A 19,625-nucleotide genomic window follows, 5' to 3' on the forward strand; every position below is an offset into this window, starting at 1 on the left:
TGAAGAGGCCCAAGCAGCAGACTCAGCCCCTCAGCTTCCTCTCCTTCTTCAGCCGGAAGCCTAAATCCGACCCCAGGCTCGAGAGGCCTGCTGGGGCCCACAACAAGGAGGAGGTCTCCATCACTCTCACGCCCAGCGAACATGCAGACCAGGTGAGAAAGACACGTCTTATTCTCTTTTTATAGTGCACTACTTTTGACCAGAGCCCAATGAGGAAAAGGCACCCTAAGTTACACACTTTTTTTTTTTTACCAGTACCCTGTAAAGAGAATAGGGTGTTATTTGGGATACATCCAGTGGCTCTGTCCCTAATAGCACCCTATTCCCTATGTATTGGTTCCTGTAAAAAGTAGTGCACTATAGCACCCTATTCCCTATGTATTGGTTCCTGTCAAAAGTAGTGCAGTATAGCACCCTATTCCCTATGTATTGGTTCCTGTAAAAAGTAGTGCACTATAGCACCCTATTCCCTATGTATTGGTTCCTGTCAAAAGTAGTGCACTATAGCACCCTATTCCCTATGTATTGGTTACTGTCAAAAGTAGTGCACTATAGCACCCTATTCCCTATGTATTGGTTCCAGTCAAAAGTAGTGCAGTACAGCACCCTATTCCCTATGTATTGGTTCCTGTCAAAAGTAGTGCAGTACAGTACCTAGTGAGTAAGCTGCCACGTCAGCCTCTGAATGCATTCATTTGAAAGCCCCTGTGTGTTTGGTTTTCCCGTTCCCTCCTATAACCCCCTGGCGCCCTGCGGAGTGTATGTTCAATTAGTTGTCTCCTGCATTCTGTGCAGGTTGGTGTTTTTTTTCGTCATGAATCTTGTTCTGGGGGCAGCTCTGCCGATTGGTCACTAGCTGGCACAGCCACAAAGTCATACAATCCCATTTTTAAACCTAACCTTAAATTAAGACTTAAAAAAGTAAATTTGTGTTTTCATTATTTATTTATTTTTTACAATATAGCCAATTTTGACTTTGCAGCTGGCCCATCTAGCGGAAATCGCTCAGTGCTTTCTCCAGGACAACATTTTACATTGACATTTTAGTCATTTAGCAGACGCTCTTATCCAGAGCGACTTACAGGAGCAATTAGGGTTAAGTGCCTTGCTTAAGGGCACATCGACAGATTTTTCACCTAGTCGGCTCAGATTTTTTTTTGTCCATTAAAAGAACATAAAATTGATCAGAAATACAGTGTAGACATTGTTAATGTTGGAAATGGCTATTGTAGCTGGAAACTGAATGTTTAATGGAATATCTACATAGGCGTACAGAGGCCCATTATCAGCAACCATCAGTCCTGTGTTCCAATGGCACGCTGTGTTTGCTAATCCAAGTTTATCATTTTAAAAGGCTAATTGATCATTAGAAAACCCTTTTGCAATTATATGTTAGCACAGCTGAAAACTGTGTGCTGATTAAAGAAGCAATAAAACTGGCCTTCTTGAGACTAGTTGAGTATCTGGAGCATCAGCAATTGTGGGTTCGATTACAGGCTCAAAATGGCCAGAAACAAATAACTTTCTCCTGAAACTCGTCAGTCTATTCTTGTTCTGAGAAATGAAGGCTATTCCATGCGAGAAATTGCCAAGAAACTGAATATCTCGTACAACGCTGTGTACTACTCCCTTCACAGAACAGCGCAAACTGGCTCTAACCCGAATAGAAAGAGGAGTGGGAGGAAAAGCCATATCTCAGACTGGCCAATAATAATATAATAATAATAATAAGCCATTTAGCAGACGCTTTTTTAAATCCAAAGCGATTTACAGTCACACATGCATACATTTTTACGTATGGGTGGTCCCGGGGATCGAACCCACTACCCTGGTGTTACAAGCGCCATGCTCTACCAATTGAGCTACAGAGGATAAAAAGAAAAGATTAAGATGGCCAGTCTTTCTTTGCAACTCTGCCTAGAAGGTCAGCATCCCGGAGTTGCCTCTTCACTGTTGACGTTGAGACTTGTGTTTTGCGGGTACTATTTAATGAAGCTGCATATAGGGAGAAGGTCAGAGACCTGGCAGTGTGGTGCCAAGACAACAACCTCTCCCTCAATGAGAGCAAGACAAAGGAGCTGATCGTGGACTACAGGAAAAGGAGGGCCGAACAGGCCCCCATTAACATCAACGGGTCGAGAGTTTCAAGTTCCTTGGTGTCCACATCACCAACAAACTATCATGGTCCAAACACACCAAGACAGTCGTGAAGAGGGCACGACAACACATTTTCCCCCTCAGGAGAATGAAAAGATTCTGTATGGGTCCCCAGATCCTCAAAACGTTATACAGCTGCACCATCGAGAGCATCCTGACCGGTTGCATCACCGCCTGGTATGGCAACTGCTCGGCCTCCGACCGTAAGGCGCTACAGAGGGTAGTGCGTATGGCCCAGTACATCGCTGGGGCCAAGCTTCCTGCCATCCAGGACCTACAGTGGGGAGAACAAGTATTTGATACACTGCCAATTTTGCAGGTTTTCCTACTTACAAAGCATGTAGAGGTCTGTAATTTTTATCATAGGTACACTTCAACTGTGAGAGACGGAATCTAAAACAAAAATCCAGAAAATCACATTTGTATGATTTTTAAGTCATTAATTTTACATTAACATTGTAATTACTCCACAATACTAACCTAAATGACAGAGTGAAAAGAAGGAAGCTTGTACAGAAAAAAATAATTCTCCATAACATGCATCCTGTTAGCAATAAGGCACTAAAGTAAAACTGCCAAAAATACAAAGCGTTATGTTTGGGGCAAATTCAAGACAACACATCACTGAATACCACTCTTCATATTTTCAAGCATGGTGGTGGCTGCATCATGTTACGGGTATGCTTGTCATCGGAAGGACTAGGGAGTTTTTTTTGGGATAAAAACGAAACTGAATAGAGCTAAGCAGAGGCAAAACCCTAGAGGAAAACTTTTTTTAATTTTTTTTATAGGGATGTCATACTGAGACTAGGGTCTCTTTTACAGATGAGCCCTGCATAAATACAGTGCATTCGGAAAGTATTCAGACCCCTTGACTTTTTCCACATTTTGTTACAGCCTTATTCTAAAATTGATTAAATGTGTTTTTTCCCCTCATCAATCTACACACAAAACCCCATAATGACAAAGCAAAAACTGGTTTTTGCAAATGTATTAAAAATAAAAAACTGAAATATCACATTTACATAGTACTCAGTACTTTGTTGAAGCACCTTTGGCAACGGTTTCTGCCTTGAGTCTTCTTGGGTATGACGCTACAAGCTTGGCACACCTGTATTTGGGGAGTTTATCCAATTCTTCTCTGCAGATCCTCTCAAGCTCTGTCAGGTTGGATGGGGAGCGTCACTGCACAGCTATTTTCAGGTCTCTCCAGAGATGTTCGATCGGGTTCAAGTCCGGGCTCTGGCTGGGCCACTCAAGGACATTCAGAGACTCGTCCCGAAGCCACTCCTGCGTTGTCTTGGTTGTGTGCTTAGGGTCGTTGTCCTGTTGGAAGGTGAACCTTTGCCCCAGTCTGAGGTCCTGAGCGCTCTGGAGCACGTTTTCATCAAGGATCTCTCTGTCCTTTGCTCCGTTCATCTTTCCCTCAAACCTGACTAGTCTCCCAGTCCCTGCCGCAGAAAAACATCCCCACAGCATGATGCTGCCACCACCATGCTTCACCGTAGGGATGGTGCCAGGTTTCCTCCAGACGCGATGCTTGGCATTCAGGCCAAAGAGTTCAATCTTGGTTTCATCAGAACAGAGAATCTTGTTTCTCATGGTCTGAGAGCCCTTTAGGTGCCTTTTGGCAAACTCCAAACGGGCTGTCATGTGCCTTTTACTGAGGAGTGGCTTCTGTCTGGCCACTCTACCATAAAGGCCTGATTGGTGGAGTGCTGCAGAGATGGTTGTCCTTCTGGAATGTTCTCCCATCTCCACAGAGGAACTCTGGAGCTCTGTCAGAGTGACCATCGGGTTCTTGGTCACCTCCCTGACCAAGGCCCTTCTCCCCCGACTGCTCAGTTTGGCCTGGCAGCCAGCTTTAGGAAGAGTCTTGGTGGTTCCAAACTTCTTCCATTTAAGAATGATGGAGGCCACTATGTTCTTGGGGACCTTCAATGCTGCAGAAATGTTTTGGTACCCTTCCCCAGATCTGTGCCTCGACACACAATCCTGTCTCGGAGCTCTACGGACAATTCCTTTGACCTCATGACTTGGTTTTTGCTGTGACATGCACTGTCAACTGTGGGAACGTATATAGACAGGTGTGTGCCTTTCCAAATCATGTCCAATCAATTTAATTTGCCACAGGTGGACTCCAATCAAGTTGTTGAAACATCTCAAGGATGATCAATGGAAACAAGATGCACCTGAGCTAAATTTTGAGTCTCATAGCAAAGGGTCTGAATACTTATGTAAATAAGGTATTTCTGTTTTTTATTTGCTAAAGTTTCTAAAAACCTATTTTCACTTTGTCATTATGGGGTATTGTGTGTAGATTGATGAGGATGTTTATTTAATTGTATCCATTTTAGAATAAAGATGTAACATAACACAATGTGTAAAATGTCAAAGGGTCTGAATACTTTCCGAAGGCACTGTACATCAAACATATTCAACATTACAAAACATATTAAGAAAAACAGACACATTTATCAACATACAGGTCTCCCGAGTGGCGCAGTGGTCTAAGGCGCTGCATCGCAGTGCTAGCTGTGCCACTAGATATTCTGGTTCGAATCCAGGCTCTGCTGTAGCCGGCCGCAACCGGGAGACCAATGGGGCGGCGCACAATTGGCCCAGCGTCGTCCAGGGTAGGGGAGGGAATGGCCGGCAGGGAGGTAGCTCAGTTGGTAGAGCATGGTGTTTGCAACGCCAGGGTTGTGGGTTCGTTTCCCACGGGGGGCCAGTATGAAAATAAAAAAGAATAATGTATGCTCTGGATAAGAGCGTCTGCTAAATGACGTAAATGTAAAAAATGTAAATGTCTCCGATCATTACTCTGAATTGACCAAGGGGGACCAAAACATCTAATTTCAGAGAGCTCTGTGAGTTGTTCCACTGTATGGAAAAATAAAAAATAAAAGCAGCTTTACCCAACTCTGTGGAGACCGAAGGGGCCTCCAGTGTTATCCAAGCCAGAGACCAGGTTAGGTAATTTGTAAATCTAAATTGAATTAATGATGATAGATACATAGGAAGTTACTGCATGAGTGCTTTTAAGATAAACACAAGAGAATGCTGCTCTCTCCTTACATACAAAGAGGCCCAACCCACTTTTTGATACAAAACAAAATGGTGAGTTCTAGAACCATCACCAGTAATATCCCCATAATCTAAAATAGACATAGAAGTGGACAATTTACTTCCTATTAACAAAAGTAATATATGCTTTGTTTCTGTAAAAGGAACCAACCTTGAACTTCAACTTCTTCACCAGCTCTGTGACATGTTTTTTAAATGACAGTTTGTCATCAAGCCAGACACCAAGATATTTGTGGGAAGGAACTTACTTAATATGTGTTCCATTCAAACTAGTCATTACAAATTCATTTAAATCTGGGTTATGGGACCTAAAAAAAAAAGCATGCATTTTGTTATGTTTGCATTTAGCACTAACTGTATATCCAATAGTGACCTCAACAGTGCTTGAAAATCAGACTTCAAATGTGAAAAGGCTTGGCCAACTGATGGAGCAATGGAATACAACACTATCATCTGCATACAAATGAATATATATTTTACAGCCTTACCTATATTATTTATATAGATTGTAAACAGTAGTAGGCCGAGGATCGAACCTTGGGGCACCCCTTTATGTAACTCAAGAAACTCAAGATTTGACCCCATCTACCTTGATGGCCTGAGTTCTGTCATTGAGATAATTATGAAACTATCGGCGAGCATCAGTACCCAACCCTATCGAGGACAGCTTATTCAACAGAATAACATGGTCTACAGTACCAAAAGCTTTTGACAGGTCTACAAACAATTCTTTCTATCATCTAAGGCATTTGCAATTTAATTTACAACAAGCATGGTAGCCGTAGTGGTGCTATGTTTAGGTCTGAATCCGGATTGATTAACATTTAAGAATAACATTTTCAGATAGACAATAACGCAGCTGTTTGTTGAACAATGATTCTATTATTTTCGCAAGAGAAGGGAGCCTGGAAATGGGTGGATAATTATCGAGATCACTACTATCCCCGCCCATATTGAGTGGTAGCGCAAAAGCTGCTTTCCACACTTTTGGAATATTTCCTGATACTAAAGTTAAATGTGTCTCACTGAGCCAGCAATGAGGGGCGCTGCATACTTAAGCAAAGATGGGTCCAAATTGTCAGCCCCTAATGACATCTTGGTGTCAATAGCTAATAAGGCAGCAATAACTTTTTAGTTTCTGTGAGTAGTCAAAAAGAAAAAACCCAAGTCACGTGAGGTTGACTGATCGTTCATCAACTGGAGGCTGTATGTGGGAAGAACAGTCAACTGGAGGCTGTATGTGGGAAGAAGAACAGTCAACTGGAGGCTGTATGTGGGAAGAAGAACAGTCAACTGGAGGCTATATGTGGGAAGAACAGTCAACTGGAGGCTGTATGTGGGAAGAACAGTCAACTGGAGGCTGTATGTGGGAAGAACAGTCAACTGGAGGCTGTATGTGGGAAGAAGAACAGTCAACTGGAGGCTGTATGTGGGAAAAAGAACAGTCAACTGGAGGCTGTATGTGGGAAGAAGAACAGTCAACTGGAGGCTGTATGTGGGAAGAACAGTCAACTGGAGGCTGTATGTGGGAAGAACAGTCAACTGGAGGCTGTATGTGGGAAGAACAGTCAACTGGAGGCTGTATGTGGGAAGAACAGTCAACTGGAGGCTGTATGTGGGAAGAAGAACAGTCAACTGGAGGCTGTATGTGGGAAGAAGAACAGTCAACTGGAGGCTGTATGTGGGAAGAAGAACAGTCAACTGGAGGCTGTATGTGGGAAGAAGAACAGTCAACTGGAGGCTGTATGTGGGAAGAAGAACAGTCAACTGGAGGCTGTATGTGGGAAGAAGAACAGTCAACTGGAGGCTGTATGTGGGAAGAAGAACAGTCAACTGGAGGCTGTATGTGGGAAGAAGAACAGTCAACTGGAGGCTGTATGTGGGAAGAAGAACAGTCAACTGGAGGCTGTATGTGGGAAGAAGAACAGTCAACTGGAGGCTGTATGTGGGAAGAAGAACAGTCAACTGGAGGCTGTATGTGGGAAGAAGAACAGTCAACTGGAGGCTGTATGTGGGAAGAAGAACAGTCAACTGGAGGCTGTATGTGGGAAGAAGAACCGTCAACTGGAGGCTGTATGTTGGAAGAAGAACAGTCAACTGGAGGCTGTATGTGGGAAGAAGAACAGTCAACTGGAGGCTGTATGTGGGAAGAAGAACAGTCAACTGGAGGCTGTATGTGGGAAGAAGAACAGTCAACTGGAGGCTGTATGTGGGAAGAAGAACAGTCAACTGGAGGCTGTATGTGGGAAGAAGAACAGTCAACTGGAGGCTGTATGTGGGAAGAACAGTCAACTGGAGGCTGTATGTGGGAAGAAGAACAGTCAACTGGAGGCTGTATGTGGGAAAAAGAACAGTCAACTGGAGGCTGTATGTGGGAAGAAGAACAGTCAACTGACTGACCAAGACCAGTGTGACCACTATTTCTTACAAATAGGAAACCAGCTGAGATAAAATGCTGATTTTAAATGCATCACAAATCTTAACTTGTTCAGTAATGATGCAGGAGTCTAAAGCTACTTGCTTAGGCGGGGAAGTAGAGAAATTACCCCGTTTCAGTGACTTAACGGTTTTCCAGAATTTAGAGGGATCGGTAACAGTCTGCCATAGCGCTAAGGAAGTAGTTTGATTTGGCCTGTTTAACCGAGGCAGTGAACCCATTTCTCAATTGCCTAAAAAGCTGTCAATCAGCTAACGAGCCAGTTTCTCTAGCCTTGGCCCAGGCTTGATTTCTTATCAAGAGGAGGTCTGAGAGTACAACAGAGTACCATGGATTCGTTCGGTATTTGACTCTGAGTCGCTTGAAAGTTTATCAGCCAGAGAGCTAAAAATGGATGAGAAAAATTCAAGCGCCACAACAGGGTCTGGTATACAGCTAGTAGACAACAGCTCTTAGTAATATAGATCATGAAGGAACGCCTGGGGGGTGAATAATATAGATCATGAAGGAACGCCTGGGGGTGAATAATATAGATCATAAAGGAATGCCTGGGGGTGAATAATATAGATCATGAAGGAACGCCTGGGGGTGAATAATATAGATCATGAAGGAACGCCTGGGGGTGAATAATATAGATCATGAAGGAACGCCTGGGGGTGAATAATATAGATAATGAAGGAACGCCTGGGGGTGAGTTTTCAATTTGGTTTCTCTAATGCAAGCAATAGGGCAGTGGTCGCTGATATCATTTGGTTTCTCTAATGCAAGCAATAGGGCAGTGGTCGCTGATATCATTTGGTTTCTCTAATGCAAGCAATAGGGCAGTGGTCGCTGATATCATTTGGTATCTCTAATGCAAGCAATAGGGTAGTGGTCGCTGATATCATTTGGTATCTCTAATGCAAGCAATAGGGCAGTGGTCGCTGATATCATTAGCAAAAACACCACTAGCCAAATACTTAAGGGGATGGTTAGTCAGGATAAGGTCAACCAATAAGGAGTTTCAGGATAAGGTCAACCAATAAGGAGTTTCAGGATAAGGTCAACCAATAAGGAGTTTCAGGATAAGGTCAACCAATAAGGAGTTTCAGGATAAGGTCAACCAATAAGGAGTTTGCTAGGGTTTTTTTACATTAATCTGAGTGGGTTTCATTATCAACTGAGTCAAGTTGCCTCAGATCAGTTTAAGAATATCTGACTTGAGTTCATGTGTAAGCCAGTCTATTGAGATCTCCTAGCACAACCAGTTCAGATACCAGAAAGGGTTTTAAATCATCAGAAATAATGGCTGGGGGAGGGGTAGACCGCAGCAATAAATATATGCATATTTTGGCTTATGGCCACTTTTATAACCAACAGCTCACACATTTTGGGGGACAGAGATGCTAAGGCAGCATGATACCATAAGAGATCTTACATAAATAGCCACTCCCCTTTTTTTCACATCTGAAAAAGTTTTTTGTCCGCAATGGCAACGTCCTTATCCCTAATCAAATAATTCAGCCAGGTCTCTGAGATAACCGGAACGTCTGGGCAAGCGTCATGCACCCAGACATCCAGAAAGTCCAGTTTAGACATTAGGCTTCGCACATTTTATATGCAACAGTCCAAGCCCTCTGCGAGATTGGAAAACAGCAGGAGTATCCATGGTGACACAAGACTCAATAGAACTGGATGAGCTAGCCACGATAGGCTTCCTGATTGGATTAGAAGTTGCAGAGCTAATAGTAGAATTCAGGTAAATGTGCACAAGATTACTATTGACAATACCCCTATGCTTATGAGCACATGTAGCAATACGATATCTTGATATAAAACTATTAATAGCATAGGTGGAGCTTACAACAGTGGGTTCCTTACGGAGCTAACAGCTATCAATGGGAATTAAATTAACAGGCACATAATTACTTTTTACAATACCCCTATGCTTATGAGCACATGTAGCAATAAGATATATTGATATAACACTATTAATAGCATAGGTGGAGCATACAACAGTGGATTCCTTACGGAGCTAACAGCTATCCATGGGAATTAAATTAACAGGCACATAATTACTATTTACAATACCCCTAACAATATCGGAAGCTGTGGTGGAATGATATCACTGCGATATAATGGGAGTAAATACCTTTGAGGAGTTTGATTTGATCAGTCAATGCCTCAGCGCAGCCTTGTAGTGTTTGGACAGGATCCAGGCACCCAAATGATTAGAGTGGATCCCATCTTCCTTATAGAGCATCCTCTGCTTCCAAAAGGTGTAAACGTTTTCTACAAAAGTTACACCCAAGGAGCTGCAGGAGTAACGTAGCCAGTTGTGAAGTGCTAGTAGCCTGCTAAAACTTTCACTACCTCGACCCTAGCGAGGGCACAGGTCCAGAAATGATAGGACGTTTTTTTTTGTGTCCAGCAGAGACCCAATCAATTCTTCAAAGTCCTGTTGCAGCCATTCCAAGCTACCATTCCTAATGTCTTTAAATCCCACATGGACTACAACAGCATCAATCTCCGTGTGCTGATGTAGAATGGTGGCTAACAGCCTAGTAATATCCTGTACTCGAGCCCCGGCGTAGCACAGAGTTTTTGCTCCAGAAACCGAGATGCTTCTTACCATTGCGCCACCTAAGACAACAGCTGGCAAGATGGAAGAGAAATCTGCCCGTTCCCATGCCTCGCATGATTCAGGAGACCCGTCGAGGACTTGCGAGAGAGGCGGAATCTCGCAAGCCCGCAACTTTTGGCACCCGGTTCGAGCCTCCCATAACCAATGAAGCCTCATTCACTGTAGAAGCCACCGGAGAGGGAGTCAGAACAGGCTGAATCTCTGGATCCAGGGCGGTGAAGCTGTTTTGACGTCTGTATCCGGTCCAGGCTTCCCAAAGGCCGCTGCTTTCGACTTCCACGGCAAGTGACGTGCCTCCCATGGCTGTTTGGCAGGGTCAAGAATAGGAGCATCCACTAAGTCATCCAGAAGCATCCTCAACTAACTCAATTTCCCAGGGAAGGGGGGAGACCCCTTCGGGGAGGGATCCCTGCAGAGCACCGGCCAGTCAGCTATGGAGAGACGACACGGCGGCGACATTCCCGTCAGGTCAGAGAAGGCGTCCAGCTACGGGAGTAAAAGAGAAAGAGATAGTAGGTGGACGTGGATTCTTCCGGAAGGATCTCTGCACTTCCTCTGCAAACAAACCGTGGTTAGATTGAAAGTCCAGACATTATCCTGGAATAGAGTAAAATAAACAGCATTGAAAACCGTTCATTAGTGAAACTACAGGCTTGCTAGGCTAACTCGGTTTCTTCTTGACAGGAATTTACTAGATGTTTGCTATAAGCTACAGTGGGTTCGCAAACGCAGCCCCTCCCGAAACAAGCACAGCCTGTGAAATGGCAAACATTCAAGCAACACACACCGGAGTCGCACACCAGTACGGCAAACGGAGAGAAAGCGGAGGATCCTGTATCCTGACTGCACATAGGCTAAATGAGCGGGAGATGACCAACTCGCAAGTTGGTGCTGTAGAAGTAAAGCAGTAAATTGCGGGGTAGTTTTGATGCCAAAACATCAGTCAACAAGTTAAGGAGAGACCGGTAGCTGGACCATTCGCTTAACTACGAGCAGGTTCAGTCTGCTTTCCAACAGACACTGGGAGACACATTCACCTTTCAGCAGGACAATTACCTAAAACACAAGGCCAAATATACACTGGAGTTGCTTACCAAGACGACATTGAATGTTCCTGAGTGGCCTAGTTACAGTTTTGACTTAAATTGGCTTGAAAATCTATGGCAAGACTTGAAAATGGCTGTCTAGCAATGATCAACAGCCAACTTGACAGAGCTTGAAGATTTAAAAAAAAAATTAATAATGTGCAAATATTGTGCAATCCAGGTGTGCAAAGCTCTTAGAAACTTACCCAGAAAGACTCACAGGTGTAATTGCAAAGGTGATTTTAACATGTATTGACTCAGTGGGTTGAATACTTATCTAATCAAGATATATTCGTTATTTCTTTCCATTATAATAAAACATTTTGTACAAAGAATCTTACATTACATAGTATTTTGTGTAGATCGTTGACAAAAAAGGACAATGAAATCAATTTTAATCCCACTTTGTAGCACTATTTTTTAAATTTTTTATTTCAAGGGGTCGGAATACTTTCTGAAAGCTCTGTATATGTCAATAGGCTTTGGTATGGGTTCCTCTCTGACTTCTCTCAAGGCTTTGGATTTGAGTGATTTCACTAATGAAAGGGTTACATCCGCTGGAGAAATGGAGCAAGTTGTTTCGAAGCTCATGAGCTAGATTCAGAGATACATTCAGCTCGATGATAGTTGTTAGTACAGAAAACGTATGATATATATATTTTTAGTGAGTTTTATCAAGTGAAACGTGAAAACACATACAGTACTTTGGGGCCTAAGCAACTCTGGAAACTAATGCTACTTGTCTAACCTTTCTGTCTGTCCATCTGGCAGGACCAGAACATTACAGCCGAAGAGGGCGGGATCGAACAAGGTGGCATCGGGGCGGCGTCGTCGGGAGTGACGGGTGACGAACCTGCCGCTGCGGTGGCGGCGGAATGCTGCGGGGGCGGAGCCAACAGCTGTTCCTCAGGTGTCCTATCCCTCTCGTCTTCCAGCCAGGACCAGCTATTGGACGATCACCACTTGGAAGAGTGTCCTTTGTGCCTCCTCAGCCAACCACGATGCCGGTTCCCCCGCCTCTCTTCCTGTTCCCACCGGGCCTGCTACGACTGCCTGAGACAGTACCTGAAGATCGAAATCTCAGAGAGCAGGGTGGGCATTGCCTGTCCGCAATGCCCCGAGGCGTTGGCGCCGCAAGATGTGCGGGCCATCCTGGATGACCAGGCGCTGCTGGAGAGATTCGAAGAGTACCAGCTGAGACGGTTTCTGGCGGCCGACCCGGACACACGCTGGTGTCCTGCACCCGACTGCAGGTAGAGCCACTGAGTCACTCAGTTCATTCTACTGATTTCAGAATCGTTTATAGTCAGAAGCTTCATATTCGGGGAGTCAATAGTACCAGCTCAGGAGGTACCCTGCGCCTGACCGCCTGACTGCAGGTCGAGCCATTGTAACAAGTACACCATCTGATAATTATGTTCATAGATTCAGGGTAAAATGTTTTGAGTCAGTCAGTCAGAACTATCCAGGGAGAGAGTTAACTGCAGGAGTCACGTAACAGGAGTAAAGGGAGACTCAGCGAAGTGACTTTGGACGAGCAAAGATGCAAGACTTCTCACGCAGAGTATCTGCTCATGTGCTTCAGTTCCCTTCACGCAGCTACAACGCGGTAGATACGGGACCAAAACAGCGGAGAAGTTTTAGCCTTGTGCTTCAACGCTCTTTAGTTGTTGCGGACATTGGCAACTACATTTTGCTTAGGGTCCCCCCGCAAAAAAAAGGCTAGGGCCCGGCTCTGACTGCATGTGTGTGAGCATGCTGACCCACGAGCCACTGCGGCCCCTCCCCATCAGTTGGCCGTTCTATATCAGACGATGTTGACACAATGGGCCTCCAGTATTTATTTATCAGGTATTACTGGGGCCAAGAGGGGAAAGTCCAGAATTGCATAAGCCCGAAAGTCTTTAAAAGTATCCAGCATTGCATAAGCCTTGAATTCACAGCTGTGACTCATGTTCCTAATATACGCACGTTCCACAAGGTCTTAGGGACAGAAGGTTAATACTAGAGCCTATTCAGTTTTTCAATGTGTGTTTTGTTTTGTGTATGAGACTGAGTGTGTGTCTGTCTGTGTCTGTGTGTTTCACTGTGTGTGACAAAATGAGTTTTTAGTGACATTTGAGTTCGATTTCTACAGAAGTGTGTGTGTGTGTGTGTGTGTCTGTGTCTGTGTCTGTGCCTGTGTGTGTCTGCCTGTCTGTTTTATTGTCTATTTGGTATCCATTCTATTCTCTCTGTGTCCTCCCAGCAAGGCAGTGGTAGCATTCTGTCTTAGTTACCTGTTCTGTTCTGTTCTGTTCTGTTCTGTTCTATTCTATTCTGTTCTCCTCTCTGTCTCCCCAGCTTTGCAGTGATAGCGTATGGCTGTGCTGAGTGTCCTAAGCTAAGCTGCGGGCGTGAGGGCTGTGACACAGAGTTCTGCTACCACTGTCGCCAGCTGTGGCACCCCGACCAGACGTGTGACCAGGCTCGACGCCAGCGGGCACGCCACACCTCCGGGGGAAATGATGCCTCCACACTATATGTCTTCAACGAGGAGCCTGGAGGCGGTAGGGAGATAGCCACACTGTATATTTACGTACTAAGTCCCATACATACACTACATGACCAAAAGTATTGTGGACACCTGCTCGTCGAACATCTCATTCCATGGGCATTAATATGGAGTTGGGCCCCACTTTGCTGCTATAACAGCCTCCACTCTTCTGGGAAGGCTTTCCACTAGACGTTGGAACATTGCTGCGGGTATTTGCTTCCGTTCAGCCACAAGAGCATTAGTGAGGTCGGGGACTGATGTTGGGCGATTAGGCCTGGCTCGCAGTCGGCGTTCCAATTAATCCCAAAGGTGTTCGATGGGGTTGAGGTCAGGGATCTATGCAGGCCAGCCAAGTTCTTCCACACCGATCTCGACAAACCATTTCTGTATGGACCTCACTTTGTGCACGGGGGCATTGTCATGCTGAAACAGGAAAGGGCCTTCCCCAAACTGTTGCCACAAAGTTGGAAGCACAGAATCGTCTACAATGTCGTATGCTGTAGCGTTAAGATTTCCCTTCAATGGAACTAAGGGGCCTAGCCTCCTCCACCAAACTTTACAGTTGGCACTATGCATTGGGGCAGGTAGTGTTTTCCTGGCATCCACCAAACCCAGATTCGTCCGCCAGACTGCCAGATGGTGAAGTGTGATTCATCACTCCAGAGTCCACTGCTCCAGAGTCCAATGGCGGCGAGCTTTACACCACTCCAGCCGACGCTTGGCATTGCACATGGTGATCTTAGGCTTGTGTGTGGCTGCTCGGCCATGGAAACCCATTTCATGAAGCTCCCGACGAACAGTTATTGTGCTGACGTTGCTTCCAGAGGCAATTTGGAACTCGGTAGTGAGTGTTGCAACCGAGGACAGGCGATGATTTTTACGCGCTACGCGCTTCAGCACTCGGCGGTCCCGTTCTGTGAGCTTGTGTGGCCTACCACTTCGCGGCTGAGCCGTTGTTGCTCCTAGACGTTTCCACTTCACAATAACAGTACTTACAGTTGACCGGGGCAACTCTAGCAGGGCAGCAATTTGACGAACTGACTTGTTGGAAAGGTGGCATCCTATGACTGTGCCACGTTGAAAGTCACTGACCTCTTTAGTACAGGCCATTCTACTGCCAATGTTTGTCTATGGAGATTGCATGGCTGTGTGCTCGATTTTATACACCTGTCAGCAACGGGTGTGGCTGAAATAGCCGAATCCACTCATTTGAAGGGGTGTCCACATACTTTTGTAAATATAGTGTAGTCCATGCAGTATACATACTAGTCATGATACAGTACATTGTACAGAGGAGGTAGTCTGACACAGAGACACTGTGGACACTGTTCAGACTGTTAATACAGTTCAGGCTGTTAATACAGTTCAGGCTGTTAATACAGTTCAGGCCGTTAATACAGTTCAGGCTGTTAATGCTGTTCAGGCTGTTAATACAGTTCAGGCTGTTAATACTGTTCAGGCTGTTAATACTGTTCAGACTGTTCAGGCTGTTAATACTGTTCAGGCTGTTAATACTGTTCAGACTGTTCAGGCTGTTAATACTGTTCAGGCTGTTAATACAGTTCAGGCTGTTAATATAGTTCAGGCTGTTAATACTGTTCAGGCTGTTAATACTGTTCAGGCTGTTCAGGCTGTTAATACTGTTCAGGCTGTTAATACTGTTCAGGCTGTTAATACTGTTCAGGCTGTTCAGGCTGTTAATACTGTTCAGGCTGTTAATGCTGTTCAGGCTGTTAATACAGTTCAGGCTGTTAATGCTGTTCAGGCTGTTAATACTGTTCAGGCTGTTAATACTGTTCAGGCTGTTAATACTGTTCAGGCTGTTAATACTGTTCAGACTGTTAATACTGTTCAGACTGTTAATACAGTTCAGGCCGTTAATACAGTTCAGGCTGTTAATGCTGTTCAGGCTGTTAATACAGTTCAGGCTGTTAATACTGTTCAGGCTGTTAATACTGTTCAGACTGTTCAGGCTGTTAATACTGTTCAGGCTGTTAATACAGTTCAGGCTGTTAATACAGTTCAGGCTGTTAATACAGTTCAGGCTGTTAATACAGTTCAGGCTGTTAATACTGTTCAGACTGTTCAGGCTGTTAATACTGTTCCGGCTGTTAATACAGTTCAGGCTGTTAATACAGTTCAGGCTGTTAATACAGTTCAGGCTGTTAATACTGTTCAGGCTGTTAATACTGTTCAGGCTGTTCAGGCTGTTAATACTGTTCAGGCTGTTAATACTGTTCAGGCTGTTAATACTGTTCAGACTGTTAATACAGTTCAGGCCGTTAATACAGTTCAGGCTGTTAATACAGTTCAGGCTGTTAATGCTGTTCAGGCTGTTAATACAGTTCAGGCTGTTAATACTGTTCAGGCTGTTAATACTGTTCAGACTGTTCAGGCTGTTAATACTGTTCAGGCTGTTAATACAGTTCAGGCTGTTAATACAGTTCAGGCTGTTAATACTGTTCAGGCTGTTAATACTGTTCAGGCTGTTAATACTGTTCAGGCTGTTCAGGCTGTTAATACTGTTCAGGCTGTTAATACTGTTCAGGCTGTTCAGGCTGTTAATACTGTTCAGGCTGTTAATGCTGTTCAGGCTGTTAATACAGTTCAGGCTGTTAATGCTGTTCAGGCTGTTAATACTGTTCAGGCTGTTAATACTGTTCAGGCTGTTAATACTGTTCAGGCTGTTAATGCTGTTCAGGCTGTTAATACTGTTCAGGCTGTTAATACAGTTCAGGCTGTTAATGCTGTTCAGGCTGTTAATACTGTTCAGGCTGTTAATGCTGTTCAGGCTGTTAATACTGTTCAGGCTGTTAATGCTGTTCAGGCTGTTAATACTGTTCAGGCTGTTAATGCTGTTAATACTGTTCAGGCTGTTAATACTGTTCAGGCTGTTAATGCTGTTCAGGCTGTTCAGGCTGTTAATACTGTTCAGGCTGTTCAGGCTGTTAATACTGTTCAGGCTGTTAATACTGTTCAGGCTGTTAATACTGTTCAGGCTGTTAATACTGTTCAGGCTGTTAATACTGTTCAGGCTGTTAATGCTGTTCAGGCTGTTAATACTGTTCAGGCTGTTAATACTGTTCAGGCTGTTAATACTGTTCAGGCTGTTCAGGCTGTTAATACTGTTCAGGCTGTTAATGCTGTTCAGGCTGTTAATGCTGTTCAGGCTGTTAATACTGTTCAGGCTGTTAATACTGTTCAGGCTGTTAATACTGTTCAGGCTGTTAATGCTGTTCAGGCTGTTAATACAGTTCAGGCTGTTAATGCTGTTCAGGCTGTTAATACTGTTCAGGCTGTTAATACTGTTCAGGCTGTTAATACTGTTCAGGCTGTTAATGCTGTTCAGGCTGTTAATACAGTTCAGGCTGTTAATGCTGTTCAGGCTGTTAATACTGTTCAGGCTGTTAATGCTGTTCAGGCTGTTAATACTGTTCAGGCTGTTAATGCTGTTCAGGCTGTTAATACTGTTCAGGCTGTTAATGCTGTTAATACTGTTCAGGCTGTTAATACTGTTCAGGCTGTTCAGGCTGTTAATACTGTTCAGGCTGTTCAGGCTGTTAATACTGTTCAGGCTGTTAATACTGTTCAGGCTGTTAATACTGTTCAGGCTGTTAATACAGTTCAGGCTGTTAATACTGTCCAGGCTGTTAATGCTGTTCAGGCTGTTAATACTGTTCAGGCTGTTAATACTGTTCAGGCTGTTAATACTGTTCAGGCTGTTAATACTGTTCAGGCTGTTAATACTGTTCAGGCTGTTAATACTGTTCAGGCTGTTCAGGCTGTTAATACTGTTCAGGCTGTTAATACTGTTCAGGCTGTTAATACTGTTCAGGCTGTTCAGGCTGTTAATACTGTTCAGGCTGTTAATGCTGTTCAGGCTGTTAATACAGTTCAGGCTGTTAATGCTGTTCAGGCTGTTAATACTGTTCAGGCTGTTAATACTGTTCAGGCTGTTAATACTGTTCAGGCTGTTAATACTGTTCAGACTGTTAATACTGTTCAGACTGTTAATACAGTTCAGGCCGTTAATACAGTTCAGGCTGTTAATGCTGTTCAGGCTGTTAATACAGTTCAGGCTGTTAATACTGTTCAGGCTGTTAATACTGTTCAGACTGTTCAGGCTGTTAATACTGTTCAGGCTGTTAATACAGTTCAGGCTGTTAATACAGTTCAGGCTGTTAATACAGTTCAGGCTGTTAATACTGTTCAGGCTGTTAATACTGTTCAGGCTGTTCAGGCTGTTAATACTGTTCAGGCTGTTAATGCTGTTCAGGCTGTTAATGCTGTTCAGGCTGTTAATACTGTTCAGGCTGTTAATACTGTTCAGGCTGTTAATACTGTTCAGGCTGTTAATACTGTTCAGGCTGTTAATACTGTTCAGGCTGTTAATACTGTTCAGGCTGTTAATATTGTTCAGACTGTTCAGACATACCGTATGTAGTCAGTCATAGTACTTTACATCCACACGGTAGTCAGACAGTGATCATGTATGTAGCTAGTCATAGTACATCCATAGTCTTCTTCTTCTTCTTTACATACTGCCATAGGAGTCACGTCCTTCCATGTCTCTGTCTCCTTCCAGAGTCAGAGGAGATCAAGGCGTGTCCTCGTTGTGGGGCCTACATCATGAAGACCAACGATGGCAGCTGTAACCGGATGAACTGTACCGTGTGTGCCTGTCAGTTCTGCTGGCTGTGTATGCAAGAGATCACCGACGTGCACTACCTCAGGTAGCTATAGCCACTGTTACTAACGGTTACCACTACCTCAGGTAGCTATAGCCACTGTTACTAACGGTTACCACTAGGGCTGTGGCGGTCATGGTTATTGTCATGCAAAAGACTGCTGGTCTCACGGTAATTTAACGTTAATTAACATAAACACGTTTAGTATCTCCAGGCCTCCAGGCATCCAGGCATCCAGGCATCCAGGCATCCAAGCTGCAATACAAGCTGCTTATGAGCGCCTTTGCAACTTCTACATTTAAAGAAGTCTAATATATCTATTTAATATACACCATCACAATACATCCATTATTTATTTAGTCAAGTCTAAAGAAAGATTATTTATTTATTTCACCTTTATTTAACCAGGTAAGCCAGTTGAGAACAAGTTCTCATTTACAACTGCGACCTGGCCAAGATAAAGCAAAGCAGTGCGATAAAAACAACAACACAGTGTTACATATGGGGTAAACAAAACAAAGTCAAAAATACAACAGAAAATATATATACAGTGTGTGCAAATGTAGCAAGTTATGGAGGTAAGGCAATAAATAGACCATAGTGCAAAATAATTACAATTAGTATTAACACTGGAATGATAAATGTGCAGAAGATTATGTACAAATATAGATACTGGGGTGCAAATGAGCAAAATAAATTACAATGTAAATAACAATATGGGGATGAGGTAGTTGGGTGGGCTAATTTCAGATGGGCTGTGTACAGGTGCAGTGATCGGTAAGCTGCTCTGACAACTGATGCTTAAAGTTAGTGAGGGAGATAAGTGTCTCCAGCTTCAGAGATTTTTGCAGTTCGTTCCAGTCATTTGCAGCAGAGAACTGGAAGGAATGGCGACCAAAGGAGGTGTTGGCTTTGGGGATGACCAGTGAGATATACCTGCTGGAGCGCATACTATGGGTGGGTGTTGCTATGGTGACCAAAGAGCTAAGATAAGGCAGGGATTTGCCTAGAA

The 19,625-nt window shown here is 44.0% G+C and overlaps 1 protein-coding gene across 1 annotated transcript in view; it reads left to right on the plus strand.

Annotated features, from left to right (window-relative positions):
• Positions 1–5: 5 nt before the first annotated feature.
• The window catches only part of LOC311126573 (E3 ubiquitin-protein ligase RNF19A-like), a gene marked incomplete at its 5' end in the record, with an annotated part of 35,380 nt that continues 15,760 nt past the window's right edge, over positions 6–19,625 (plus strand). The window contains 4 exons of the mRNA XM_084200565.1: positions 6–152; positions 12,161–12,642; positions 13,733–13,938; positions 18,511–18,658. Of these exons, the coding sequence (XP_084056691.1) occupies positions 6–152; positions 12,161–12,642; positions 13,733–13,938; positions 18,511–18,658 (983 nt within the window). The remainder of the gene's footprint in view (positions 153–12,160; positions 12,643–13,732; positions 13,939–18,510; positions 18,659–19,625) is intronic.

This window comes from Coregonus lavaretus, assembly GCF_964263955.1.
Source record: "Coregonus lavaretus genome assembly, contig: HAP1_SCAFFOLD_3475, whole genome shotgun sequence".
Lineage (NCBI taxonomy): Eukaryota > Metazoa > Chordata > Actinopteri > Salmoniformes > Salmonidae > Coregonus > Coregonus lavaretus.